The sequence below is a fragment of the Manihot esculenta genome, chromosome 1, assembly GCF_001659605.2.
Source record: "Manihot esculenta cultivar AM560-2 chromosome 1, M.esculenta_v8, whole genome shotgun sequence".
NCBI lineage: Eukaryota > Viridiplantae > Streptophyta > Magnoliopsida > Malpighiales > Euphorbiaceae > Manihot > Manihot esculenta.
This window is the reverse complement of record NC_035161.2, coordinates 6,495,475-6,508,661: the sequence shown is the minus strand read 5'-3', so window position 1 is coordinate 6,508,661 and position 13,187 is coordinate 6,495,475. Positions and strand designations below refer to the sequence as shown.

Sequence of the window (13,187 nt, the reverse complement as noted above, 5' to 3'; positions counted from 1 at the left end):
CACAGACCATTACAATGGTTTTTCGAATATTGTCTTGGAATTTCAAAATCTGTAGTAAAAAAGTAAAAAAATTATCATTAGGCTGCAAATCTCTCACTCTCCTTAACCTCCAAACTTTCTTGGACACATGACAATATAACAAAATATGATTGACACTTTCATTTTCATGACACAAAGGACATTTAGTATCCACATCCACACCATTTTGCCTTAAGTTTTCCTTTGTAGGCAATATATTTCTATAAGCTTTCCAACAGAAATCCTTCACTTTTGGAGAGATCCAAACATTTCACAAACTAGTTCACAACTCACCCCTACATTAAAAGATGATTTTCCTAGCAAGTACATATACACAAAGTATGCGGACTTCACCATATACACACCACTTTTATCAAAGTGCCACAAGAAAGAATTTTCCTTATTGGTAATACTAATAGGAATACTAATAATAGCCCTGATATCTCTTGAAGAAAAAATCTCCATTAAAAGAGCAATATTCCAAACCCTCCCATTACCTTCAAAAAAATTACAAACGCGCAAACATGGTTCAATAAAATTGGGGTCATCATTCCCAAAAAAAGTATCTTCCTTAGGAATCTAGGGGGCTGAAACTACTAAAATCTTCTCTCCATTACCCACCCTCCACCTCGTACCCTTTCGAATTGATGACCGCTGGGTTTCACCACCCCAATATGAGGCCGAGCCCACAATGACAGTGCTAGTCCAAGGTTCACGAGGCCTCTCAAGTGGGTCGGCCCAGACCATTCGGCCTTGAGATCGGGCCTCCCTTTAGCCTCAGTCTCTTCACCCCAAGCTCGGCCATGAGACATAGCAGGAGAGGGGACAACTGGCCCAGCCACCCAACAGTCCTGTTTACACGCGTGCCAAGGGAAAATTAAATGGCTGTTTAGCATTGAGCAAACATCTAACGCTTTCGTACGTATGTGTCCGTATAACAGAGACAGGTGGCCCAGTAGCTGCAAGGCCGTTAAACGTCACTAGCAGACAAAAGAAAAAGAATAAAAGGAGAGGAGCACCCTTCCCTCAAATCAAACTTACTCAACTACTGTAAATTTTTATTTTTCTGGATTTCAGAATATCACGAATCAATACTCTTGATGCCATCACACTTTTCCAAACAAAGGTAGTACCATTAGTTATATTGACGAAAAAGAAATCATCATTTGAAAAATAATTTACTTTAAACACTTTATAATAAAGAGTATTAGTATTTCTTAAGAAATTCCGCAGTTGTTTATAAAGTAAAAATAAATTAGAATTTTTAAAATAATATAAATATAATTAAAATGGATTTAAAAACTTACTATAATTATAATAAATTTAAAAATTAAAATTTTTATTTAAAATTAAAAATTCAAATTATAAATATAAAACCCCTAAAACTAAATTTTTTGAACCGATAAATCTTTTAAAAATTGAACTTTTTAAAAACATACTTTTTCAAAATTATACTTTCCAAGGAAATAAATTAGTTGAAACAAACGAGACCGTAATTGTCCGTGAAGCCGACGCATAGGGTCAAAAAGCGCCTGCCTTTACTCTCGTAAGTTGTAACCGCCCAATTAAAATCGCCAGCTCATACTCTCATTTCCACCTGAGAGACACGTGTACTTCCACAACGGCTCATACTGTTCTCCACCGACAAATAATTATTACGCTGCTTTCCTCTCCACGGTATTTCATGTGATTCTACCAATCAATTCACAGTTCTTGGTCAAAAGTCATATCCCAAATGAAAGTACAACATTGCATTCTTATCCGGAGCACCTGATTTTTCCTTTTTGTTTTTTTTTTTTTTTTAAAATGAATTTTCATTTCCCAGTGAAATGTATAAATATGTTAAAAATACAAAGATTATAATTAAATAGCACTAATTTACTTATTAATTCATATAAATTTGAATTTAATTGAAAATAATTTTTTTATTTTTCAATTGAAAAATTAAGATAGAGTCAATTGATTATCTAATTATGAGTTTTTTTTATTTTATAATTTTTATCTATTTTATTTTTTATATCATATTAAATTTTTTTTATTAATTTTGTAACTATATTTATTTTTAAAATATTAAAATTTATGAAATATTAAAAATTATTTTGTGAAATTTAAAAATAACATAAAATAATATTATAATAATTAATTTATATATTATTGTAATATAAAAAATAAATAATTTTAAAATAAAAAAATTATGAAATGGATAGAATATTAATTTATGAATCGAATTATAAATTTATTTATTTATTAAACTAAAAATCGAATTAGCTGATTACAAATGCTATCTGATTCATCTATATCAAAGATTTGTTTTTCAAGTAATATTAAACATATCATAAATTTAGTTTAGTAAATTAGATAGAAAAAAAGTATTTTTTTAAATTTCATTTAGTTTGAATTTTTAATAAAATAATTAAATTAAATAAAAATCAAATTTTTTATCGATTAATATGTTGACAAAACAAAATAGAGTAAATTAATTAATTTTTTTAATTATAATTAAAACTGCCAACCTCTAATTAAAACATATAAAACTTTCAAAACTTTATTAAAAATATAAATAAATAAATAAAATATATTCTCTAGACATTTCTCATAACTGACAACAAATTTCTTCACACTTTTAGTCTAATTTAAGTTAAAATTTTTTTTATATGATTTATAATATTTAAAATTTATCAGTTCGATTAATATAAATTAATATAAATTAATATTATATAATTTTATTAAGGGTGTAAAGTATTTTTTTATATTTAAAATTTGAATTTTGTGTTTTTAATTAATTAAAAAAAAATCTTTTCATACATTTACTTAATAACAATTACTTTTATAGTTTAAAGTGAGAATATATTTTTTTTATGAATGCACAATATGTTGCATTATAATTAGAGTAAACATTCGGTGGATTCGGTTAAAAATCAAATCGAATTGAATAAATTGAAAATGAAATTTTAATATTTATAAAAATCAAACCGAATCGATTTTAGTCAGAAACTGAATCGAACCGAACCGGTCTGATTCGGTTTGATTCGATTCGATTTGATCGATTTCAATTTTTAATAAATTTTTTATTTTTTATACTTTATTTTTAATATTTTAAAATTTAATTAAAATATTTTAATCTTAATATGATTTAATTTCTCTATATTATTGAAAAAATATATTATTATCACTAATCGGTTCGGTTCGTTTTTTTAGTTTTTTTCTGATCAAAATTGAACCAAACCGAAATAACCGAAATTTCTAAAATTAAAAACTGAACCAAACCGAAATATATAAAAAACCAAACCAAATTTTTAAATTAATTCGATTTGATCGATTTTTTCAGTTTGAACCGAATACTGCTCACCTGTATAGATTTATCAAAAACAACTTTCCTACCAAATATAATAAAATTTTAAAATATGTAGAACGAAACAAGCAAAACACAATTACTATAGTTCGGCTGTCAAAGGAGAATACATAAATCATGAATTCTCAAAAGCTAAAAAAAAACCAACCAACCAACAGTTCACTTACTTAACAGGTAACACCCACCACAATCATGCAAAAACAACAAGAGACGTTCCGAACAAAGAGAAAACACAAATCCTTCCTCCATCACCCGCTCTAATTCTTCAAATTTTCGCTTTCTCTTTCTTTCTCCGGTTCTTTCACCCTGTTCTTTCTATTCTCTCTTTAAAGCTTTAAAAAAGTAAGAATATTATTTTTTATTAAAAACAAATTTCTTCCATTTTTTAAGAAACTCGAGTGAAGAAAAAGAACAGAGCAGGGGTTTTACGTGGCACACTACAGAATGACACCTCTGCATGCTCAAACAAAGTTTTAATGATGGTATAACTCTTCGCTGAGCAACAAAAGGGTAATTTTCTATTCGCTTTCTATCATTTTCTGTTTCTTTTCTTTCTCGGTATACATTTTTTTTTCTTGTTTTTCAGTTCTCGAATTAGTGACTGTAATGATTTCTTATGTACGAGCTGCATGCATATAAGGAAATGCTTCTTTTTTGCTTTTGGGTTCTTTCATCGTTAATCTGATTATTTAACCGAAGGAAGAATTCTGAATATTTCCTGATAAAGGATCAAATTTTCCCGGAAAACTTGGATTATAAAGATTGAACCAGAAGAGACAGAAAGATGAAGTTTGGGAAAGAGTTCAAGAAACAAAAAGTGCCTGAGTGGACAGAAGCTTATATGGATTATAATGGCCTTAAAAGAATTCTACGAGGAATTTTGCAATACAAGCAAAGCAGGCAACCATCAACACCATTGAGAGCCTTACAGCGCAGATTAAAAACTGCCGAATTTCCCAGTAAGGGAGACATTGAGGAACAAGTTATAGATGTAAATGCATCACAGGAAGATGGTTGTAAAGAGTCCTACAAGACAGAGTTCTTGAGAAAATCTGAAGAAGGGGGAGACATTGAGGTAATGTTCTTCGAAAAACTTGATGAGGAGCTGAATAAGGTTAACTCATTTTACAAGGACAAGGTGGAGGAGATGATGCATGAGGCTTCTTTGCTAAATAGACAAATGGATGTCTTGATTGCGTTGAGGATCAGGCTGCAGAAACATGATTTTCAGGGTGCCCATGCCGAGCCAAGTTGTTCAAATGACATTGTTGCTTCAAATCCCTTGAGAGACATAAATTCAGGTAAGAGCTGAACATCTACTGCCAATTCTTATTTTTTTGGTTGAGTTGCAAAAGTTATGTGTATTCTTTTAGATGTTGAATAAGCAACAACAGAACTATGAGAGATAAGAGACATGGACCAAAAATAGGTTTAAAATTTTGGGTACAAATTTTTTAAAGGTCTTGGTGTTGCAACTTAGTTTGGTGAGAAGGAAAGTGAAGGAAAAGAGGAAGAAAATGACAGAAAGAGAGGGGGGGAAGGGGGTAGAAGATAGAAACAGTTGTGAGGAAAAAAGAGAGATTATAACTGCATTCTATTCATTAGTTCTCTAATGTTTACAACTCAATCTATTTATATTCATTCTGATTCAACAATCATTGGCTACCTCAGAAATGACTGCCTGCTTACCAACCAACAGATTAACCACCTTTCCCTTGCCAATTCCTCCTTCGTTGCCATTGCTGGGGTCATAACAATGTATGAAATTATATGTTTGTATGTTCCAAATTGATATTTTTTCCCAAATTCAGTATACTAGTAAGGATTAGCATTGAAAATAGAAAGAAAACCATGAAGCTTGGGATCAGAAGTTACATAAACTGTCCAGTATTGGACAATCAGTTGCTGGAGATTGCAGTATATATATATATGATCTTTTCTTTAGATTTACTGTAATTATTTTTCAAATATGAAGACTTTGTTGTCCCAGCCCAGTATTTCAGAATTCAAGCCATGTGTGCAGAGTGGGAATGTGGATGTTAAATTTGGAATTCGAATGGGCAAACATTGTTTGTTGTTGGAGTCTACTCACATATGCAGTGGTGATGCAATTATGATCTAGGCTTAAATAGACAACCTTCTTTTTTAGGCCAATGTACAGGAAGGGGGTGTGTACAATCAACCATCGGTGAGGATACAAGTAATGATTCTGATCTAGAACAATCTCCTGGCAATCTAGAAGTCAGTGAAGTTCATACCGCAAATTCTGATAGTTCTTCCAAACAGAAGGAAAATGATTGTGAACAAGATCCATTGAAAATACTTGAGCATGTGAAAATTAACAATACGTTTGAATCACCTTTGTCAACTATTAAAGGAGTTTTCAAGGATTCTAAAGATGAGAACCTTAGCTTTAACAAAGAGGAGCTGAGGAAAGTTGAAGAACGTCTTAAAGTTGTATTCACTGAATTTTACCAGAAGCTCCATCTTCTAAAGCACTATAGGTAACTGCTATTGCAAAGTCTGCAGAACTACTTTAGGAAATATGTTCTTGTTTCTGATCTCATTGAACTACCATTTGTTTATGTTTTTCAAATGGTTGAACCAGTTATATGAACCTTGCAGCAGTTTCCAAGATCATGAAAAAGTATGAAAAGGTCAGACATTTACTTATTTCACTGCTGCTTTAGATTCCTGAAATATTTATCATGAAGACAACAGGCCTTCTTTTTCATTATCTGATTTTCTAATGCACCAAAACAGATATTTTGGTTGATTGCTTCAGTTTTGGAGCTTGCATGTTATGTTCTAGTGGAAAGTTTCTGCCTTTAATCTACTGTTCTGGGGTACTGCAGTTCACAGCAAGGAAAGCATCCAGATTATATATGAAAATGGTGGACAACTCTTACCTTGGCAGCTCTGATGAGGTATACTGAAATAAACTTGTCCTTTCTCTATCATTCATTGTCAGTTTTATCATAAAATTACAAATCCATAAAATTCAAATTATTTTGGTTTAGTTGCCTTAGAGATGCCCACATTAGAAAGATTAAAGATAAGCAAACACACATTCCGAATTTAAGAGCACAGTGGTAAGAAAATATGGTAAAGAACAATAATCATCTCATCTGTGATAGCAAATGTATGAATCCTCTGAAAGTGTGTGAAGACTAATGACACAAATTGGATTCAATAAATACAGAAAAGTCAGAAGATTTTGTGATATTCAGCTGTTTCCCACGTCCCACATCTACGATGTATGAAAATTCAAAATTTTATATAATAATTAGTACGAAACTATTAAATAATTTGGGTTAACCATTTTGGACAAGTGAAAAATGGGTCCAAAAGTTATTTAAGTCAGTTTGGGCCGAATTGTTTTAATTGGGGTATTAGAGCCATCCCAAGTCAGAAAAATTATGCGGGTCCGGTGGACCTACGAGGAAAAGGTTACTCATGTGAGACGAGATAGAGCCGCTCGAGGTACTAGCGAACCACAATACCCGAGGGAGGACGTCACAGATTTAATAGGGGAGAATGATATTCAGCTAAGTGGGTCTAAAAGTTATTTGAGTCAGTTTGGCCTGGTCTGTTTTAAATTTGGTTACTGATGGTTATAGTTGAGTTAAGGTGCCCATCATGGTAGTTCATACCCTATTTATGGTCATGCTTCCCACATAAATAGGCTTTGAAGCTGAAATCACTTCCACGAATACTGGCATGTGAAAATCACTTGCTTACAAGATTCTGAGCATAGCAGAATACAATATAAGTGCCAAATTGAGCATACAGGATTGTAATAATGTTGATTTATAGAAAGGGTCCATGTTTTCTAACTGTATTTTCCTGGTAGATCATATAAATCTCTGCCTTTATAGGTGAGTGGTCTCCTTGAAAAGGTGGAAGCTACCTTCATCAAGCATTTCTCAAACTCAAATCGCAGAGAAGGCATGAAATCACTGAGGCCAAAAGCAAAAAGAGAAAAGCACAGTGTAACATTCTTTTCAGGCAAGTTATATAAAAAAACTCAGTGGTGTTATTTCAAATCTCAGTACCAGGTCAACATTACATTTTGTAACGGATATGCAAGTTTAGAAACAACCATGAATTTACATTTATGTGATATCCATTAATTGATTGAACTTCTGGGCTTTTGTATTCAGGGTTTTTTTCTGGCTGCTCAATTTCACTATTGATAGCTGTTATTTTGAGAATTCAAGCTCGGAAACTGATGCAAAAGAGGGAAGGGGTCTCATATGTGGTCAACATTTTCCCACTTTACAGGCAAGAGACAATCATGGTCCTAATGGAACCTTTCTGTTTGATAGAATTCTTGCAGCTTATTAATCAAGCTTGTGTTTTTTCTCTGAGAATCATTTAGTTTGATTGCAGTTTATTTGGATATGTTGTCCTACACATGCTCATGTATGCGACCAATATTTACTTCTGGAGGCGTTATCGGGTCAATTATCCATTTATATTTGGTTTCAAGCAAGGTACAGAACTAGGCCATAGAGAAGTTTTCATGCTAAGCAATGGCCTTGCATTACTTGCATTAGCCAGTTGCCTGGCAAATTTGCACCTGGATTCAGGCACAAATGCAGCAAAGTACAAGACGATCACTGAAATGGTTCCTTTGGGCTCGGTTTCTGTGAGGTTTCTACGTGTAGCTAAAGTTTATTTCCATTAGAATGTTTTTCTTGTGATTAATGAACAAAATGCTTCTGCTGAAAAAAGACTTCCAGTTTTCAACATTACAACATTTTTTTTTAACAAAAATATATTAGATATTTTAAATTTAACCTAGCATGATTATTTATCCAGGTGGTTCTACTCATACTTTTCTGTCCTTTTGACATCATATACCGTTCCAGTCGTTTCTTCTTTATCCGGTGTTTGTTCCGTTGTATTTGTGCACCACTATACAAGGTAACCAACAAAGATTACGATAAAATAGAAAAAAGATGATACGATTGAACTAATCAGCTTGATAATTTGTATTTGCAGGTTACCCTTTCAGATTTTTTCTTGGCAGACCACCTTGCCAGTCAGGTTTGAAATGTTCCCATGCATGCAAACAATGAGGGTAAAGAGTTCATTTCATCTTGATTGCGTTGTTTACCGCTGTTTGATCTCAGATCCAGGCCATCAGAAGTTTTGAATTGTACATTTGCTATTATGGCTTGGGGGAACACTCTAGGAGACAAAGCAAATGCCATAACCATGGTGTCTATAATGCCCTCTATTTTACTGTTGCTGTTATACCCTACTGGATTCGCTTCCTACAGGTGACATTCTAGCGAGTAATACGTTGATTCCATATCAATTCTCTTCCATCATAAAAGGAAAGGATTCATGAAAATCATTTGAAGTGAGCTACTTTGTATCAGAAAATACACTGACACGTGTCAACAAAATTTATAGTGTCTTCGTCGATTGTGCGAAGAGAAAGATGCATCTCATGGATACAACGGTTTCAAATACCTGCTGACAATTGTTGCAGTTGTAATGAGAACAACTTGTGAACTGAAGAAAGGAAAGACCTGGATAGTGTTGGCCTTGATCAGCTCAGCTGTTGCAGTAATTATGAACACATATTGGGATATCGTCGTCGACTGGGGCCTTCTACAGAAGAAATCAAAGAACCCCTTCCTTAGAGACAAACTTGTAATCTCACACAAAAGTGTCTACTTTGCTGCAATGGTAAAAATATTAAGCAATCAAAATGATGGTTTAATGTAGCGTTGCTGCTACTGATTCAATCTGTTTCCTGGGTTTTACACAGGTCTTGAATGTACTTCTAAGACTGGCTTGGATGCAATTAGCGTTAGAATTCAATCTGCCAAACCATCATAAGATTGCTGCATCGACTGTAATTGCGTGCCTCGAGATCATTCGCCGTGGAATTTGGAGCTTCTTCAGGTACTTGTGGCAGTTGCAGGGTCTAAATGAAAGTATTATCAGGTGTTTTTTATAATGTCTGACTCATGGTTGAAAAAAATGGTGCATATAATATTCAACCAGGTTGGAGAATGAGCATTTGAACAATGTCGGCAAGTTTCGAGCATTCAAATCAGTTCCACTTCCTTTTAATTACTATGATGCAGATGCTGATAAGGATGATTAAGCAGCAATTTTGCTGCCTCCATTCAGGCAAAGAGTTTGAGGAAGATCATTGTCTTGAAGCTTTTTGGAAAGGCTTTCTTGATGGAGAAGCATAACCAGATAAATGCAGCTTTTTTTTTTCTTTTCTTTTTAAAGTTATTGGATGAGTAAATACTAAATAGCTCTTAGAGATCTCTTATTGATTAGGATTTAATTTCCCTGGAAAAAAATAATACTTCATAATATGGTATATGAGTGTATATTGATAGAGGTGTAAAACAACTAAACTGTTTGTGAAATATTCGAGATTCGACTCGATAAAAACTTGATCGGGTTCGACTCGTTTTCTAAACGAATCGAGAGCTCATTTTTTAGACTCGTTTAATAAATGAGCCGAACTTAAACTTAGCAGTATTCAGTTCATTTAATTTCGCAAGTTCGACTCATTTTTAAGTTCGTGAGTAAACTCGCGAATAAGCCTGTGAACATATTTCGCCAATACTAATCCCACGTTGAAAGGAATATAGAGGACCGTACCTTCTCTATGAAAAGATAATATTTCTACATTCTTTTTTATTAGTTTTGAATAATTCTTCTACATTAATTTTTATTAGTTTTAGGTTTTAACGATCTTATATTTTATTTTTAATTTAAATTTATTTATAATTTAAATAAATTTAAATTATTTAAACTTGTTTATAATATAATCGAACTCAAATTCGAATCTAAATGAATTTAAATTGAAGTTTTTTGAGTGAAGTTTGAGGTGATTCATTAATATGATAAACGACCTTATTACGAATCGAGTTCGAGTTTAATATTTATTTTATGAATCGAACTCGAGTTTATAAATAAAATTCGAGTTACGTTTGAACTCAAATTTTTAAATTTATTTTCTAATCGAGTATGAGTGTCGATTCGATTACAACTCTGTATATTGAAAAAGATTATACAAGTTTATTGTTATAATTTTATTAATTATATACTTTTTAAATTTATATAAAATTAATTATATGTTTGCTTTATTGAGATGGAAAAATAGTAAATGATAATTAGTTTTTAAAAATAATTATTTTAGATATTTTTTAGAAATGGTGTAAAATGTAAAATGACATCGATAATTATTTTCTTTTTACAGGAATTTAAACTTTAAACCTTATTGTTAAAAAATATAAGATATTTATTTATTTTAATTTTTTAAGTCAATTAAATAAAATAAAGTATTGATTTTTAAAAAGTACGACTTAAGTCAAGTCTTTTTATTTATTTATTTCTAAATTTTATTATTTTTATAATAAAGAATTTCATTCATTAAATATATAATATGATTTAATTCTTATATTATATCAAAATTAGTATTCGTTTCTTTTGAATTCTCGGTAGATAATTTAAAATTTTATTTTTTAATTTTATTAATATGAATAAAAATATTATTTTTTGAAGAAAATAATGTAACGACCCGGAAACCGGACCGCTATCGGCGTTAGGATTCAAATCGACTTAAGGTCGCCGGAACTCGTAGCAAGCCTAACATACATCCTGTATATCTGATAAAATCTCATACATAATCATACATTTTCATAAAAACTTTAAACTTTTCATATACCAAGCTTGACATGTGCATGCACCATAACTGTAAACATAAAACCCCATATTAGAACTCTCATCAAATGCTCTAGTAGGTCAACATAATATACATCAAGTTTGGTTCAACATTTCTCATCATTAAAACATTTAATATAAACCATGTACAAAAAGGGACTACCATTACTGATAGGGCCAAGCACAATACTAAACCATGAAACATTTCTCTACATTACATTACATTATACCAATTTACATTACATGTCCACTACTAATCTATTACATAAACATAGCATTTACCCTTGCTGACTTCCTGAGCTATCTCTGGCCCTGCAACCTGGGGGTTAGGGGAGAGGAGTGAGCTACAAAAGCCCAGTGAGCATAACAATAAAAACAATTTAATAAACATATACTTTCATGAAATACATCACATCACAAACAAATCACATCACGGATGGATTGATCCAAAAATCCCTCTACTCTGTGCCCGGCCCTCGGTGGAGCTCCTCAGGACTTCTATTACATACATAAGCTCTGTGCCCAACCCTCGGTGGAGCTCCTCAGGACTTCTATTACATAACATAATATCTAGAGGGCTAATGGGTCGTCCTGTTATCCATCCACACCCACAATGAATAATGCAATGCGTCATATTCGTGAATTCTAATGCAAACAACCTGTTATATATCATGATGCATGAACATGCTTAAAACATTTGATTTCTTGAAATAAAAGATTAGTTTCGTTCCACTCACCTCTAGCTGACTCTGAACTAACTCTGAAGCAGCTATCTCACTGCTGATCACCTTGGTTCCTCAGGTCCAATCCTACACAGGTGGACTCAAATGAGGGACCAAACATACTCTAACATGACACTAAACATCTCCCCAAAAACCCCCTAAAACATCATAAAACATGCATAGAAAACATGCAAAGTAAGGCTGGGCAGGGGACTTTCAGCGGCAGGTTCGGCGGCCGAAGGCCCCTCGAGAGCCAAAAGTCAAGCACTTTCGGGGGCAGGGTTCGGCTGCCAAAAGTCCTTCCAGAGCCGAAAGTCACCATCCTTTGGGGGCAGGTTCGGCAGCCGAAACTCCCCTCCAGAACCAAAAGTCCAACTTTCGGAGGCGAGTTTAGGCGGCCTAAAGCTGCCTCCACAGGCAGGTTCGGCGGCCGAAACTGGCTTCGGCGGCCGAATCTGGGCTCTCCCAAAGGGTAGAACCCGATTCTGCCTCTCACATCCAGCCACCCAAAACCTCACAACATGCATTCAACTATTCTAAAACATGCATAAACACTCATTCAAGCATATAGGGGCATAAAACTAGCCTAAACCCCAACAAACATCAACATATCATCTCATAAACATACATTCATCATTTAACTAACATACACCCTAACATTTGCATCTACTCTATACATGCATCAAAACCCTTAACCCCTTCTTAAAACTTGCTTAAAACATAAAAGAAGACGAGGATCTACACTTACCTCTTGAAGATCGAGAGGAGATGTGATTCAAACTTGGAGATATGGAGGAACGAGCTCCGGGGGTCTCTAAGCTTCAAAACTTTGATCTTAGCTTAAAATCTTCAAAACAAAGGTAAAAACTCATAAAAATCATGAGAGACTTGAAGAAAAAGCACAAGATCGACAAGGGGTGGCGAAGACTCACCTTGCTCGGAAATGGAGAGAGAAAACTCGCTCATTTTCGGACAAGGGACCCTTTATAGATGGCTGACCAGACCACTTTCGGGGGCCAAAAGTGCATCCGCATCCGCCCCATGTTCGGCAGCCGATCCTGGGATTTTCCCTCAATCTCTTTTCTTTTCAAAACTCAATTATTTCTTTAATAAAACCATAAAAACATAAAAACATTTTACAAAATCTTTATTTTTACCCTAGAAGGCTCCAACATCCGAGAATTCTGGATTCCGACGGAGATTCCGCTAGAAGGTAGAAATTTCGATACCGGAGTCTAGTCAGATATTACAAATAAAGTTAAAATATAAAGAATAAATTATTAAATTTTAAAAATAGAACTATATTAATTTTATAAAAATATTTTTTTTATCAAATCAAAATCAAATTTGTGAAACTTCATTTATTTTAGATCTCGGTGGAGTTGAGA

The 13,187-nt window shown here is 33.1% G+C and overlaps 1 protein-coding gene across 3 annotated transcripts; it reads left to right on the top strand.

Moving 5' to 3' along the window:
* Positions 1 to 3,503: 3,503 nt before the first annotated feature.
* Positions 3,504 to 9,692, top strand: LOC110622831 (phosphate transporter PHO1 homolog 10). Of its 3 annotated transcripts, XM_021767508.2 has the most exons (14): positions 3,504 to 3,880; positions 4,098 to 4,671; positions 5,520 to 5,874; positions 5,979 to 6,027; positions 6,226 to 6,297; positions 7,249 to 7,378; positions 7,534 to 7,654; positions 7,763 to 8,021; positions 8,195 to 8,299; positions 8,378 to 8,422; positions 8,509 to 8,658; positions 8,795 to 9,073; positions 9,156 to 9,292; positions 9,395 to 9,692. In XM_021767508.2, exons 2-14 carry the CDS (start codon positions 4,155 to 4,157, stop codon positions 9,495 to 9,497), a joined length of 2,322 nt encoding a protein of 773 aa, XP_021623200.1. In that variant the 5' UTR covers positions 3,504 to 3,880; positions 4,098 to 4,154; the 3' UTR covers positions 9,498 to 9,692. The 3 variants fall into 3 exon arrangements, with proteins under 3 accessions (XP_021623200.1, XP_021623208.1, XP_043811827.1); XM_043955892.1 differs by lacking the exon at positions 3,504 to 3,880 and having other exon boundaries at positions 3,895 to 4,671; XM_021767516.2 differs by lacking the exons at positions 3,504 to 3,880; positions 9,156 to 9,292; positions 9,395 to 9,692 and having other exon boundaries at positions 3,890 to 4,671; positions 7,763 to 8,026; positions 8,795 to 8,993.
* Positions 9,693 to 13,187: the final 3,495 nt, after the last annotated feature.

Coding starts and splice junctions, on each gene's coding strand:
- LOC110622831 (XM_021767508.2), top strand. CDS start 4,155: ATGAAGTTTGGGAAAGAGTTCAAGAAACAAAAAGTGCCTGAGTGGACA. Junction 6,028..6,225: donor TCATGAAAAAGTATGAAAAG/GTCAGACATTTA, acceptor GGGGTACTGCAG/TTCACAGCAAGGAAAGCATC. Junction 8,300..8,377: donor TTTGTGCACCACTATACAAG/GTAACCAACAAA, acceptor TTGTATTTGCAG/GTTACCCTTTCAGATTTTTT.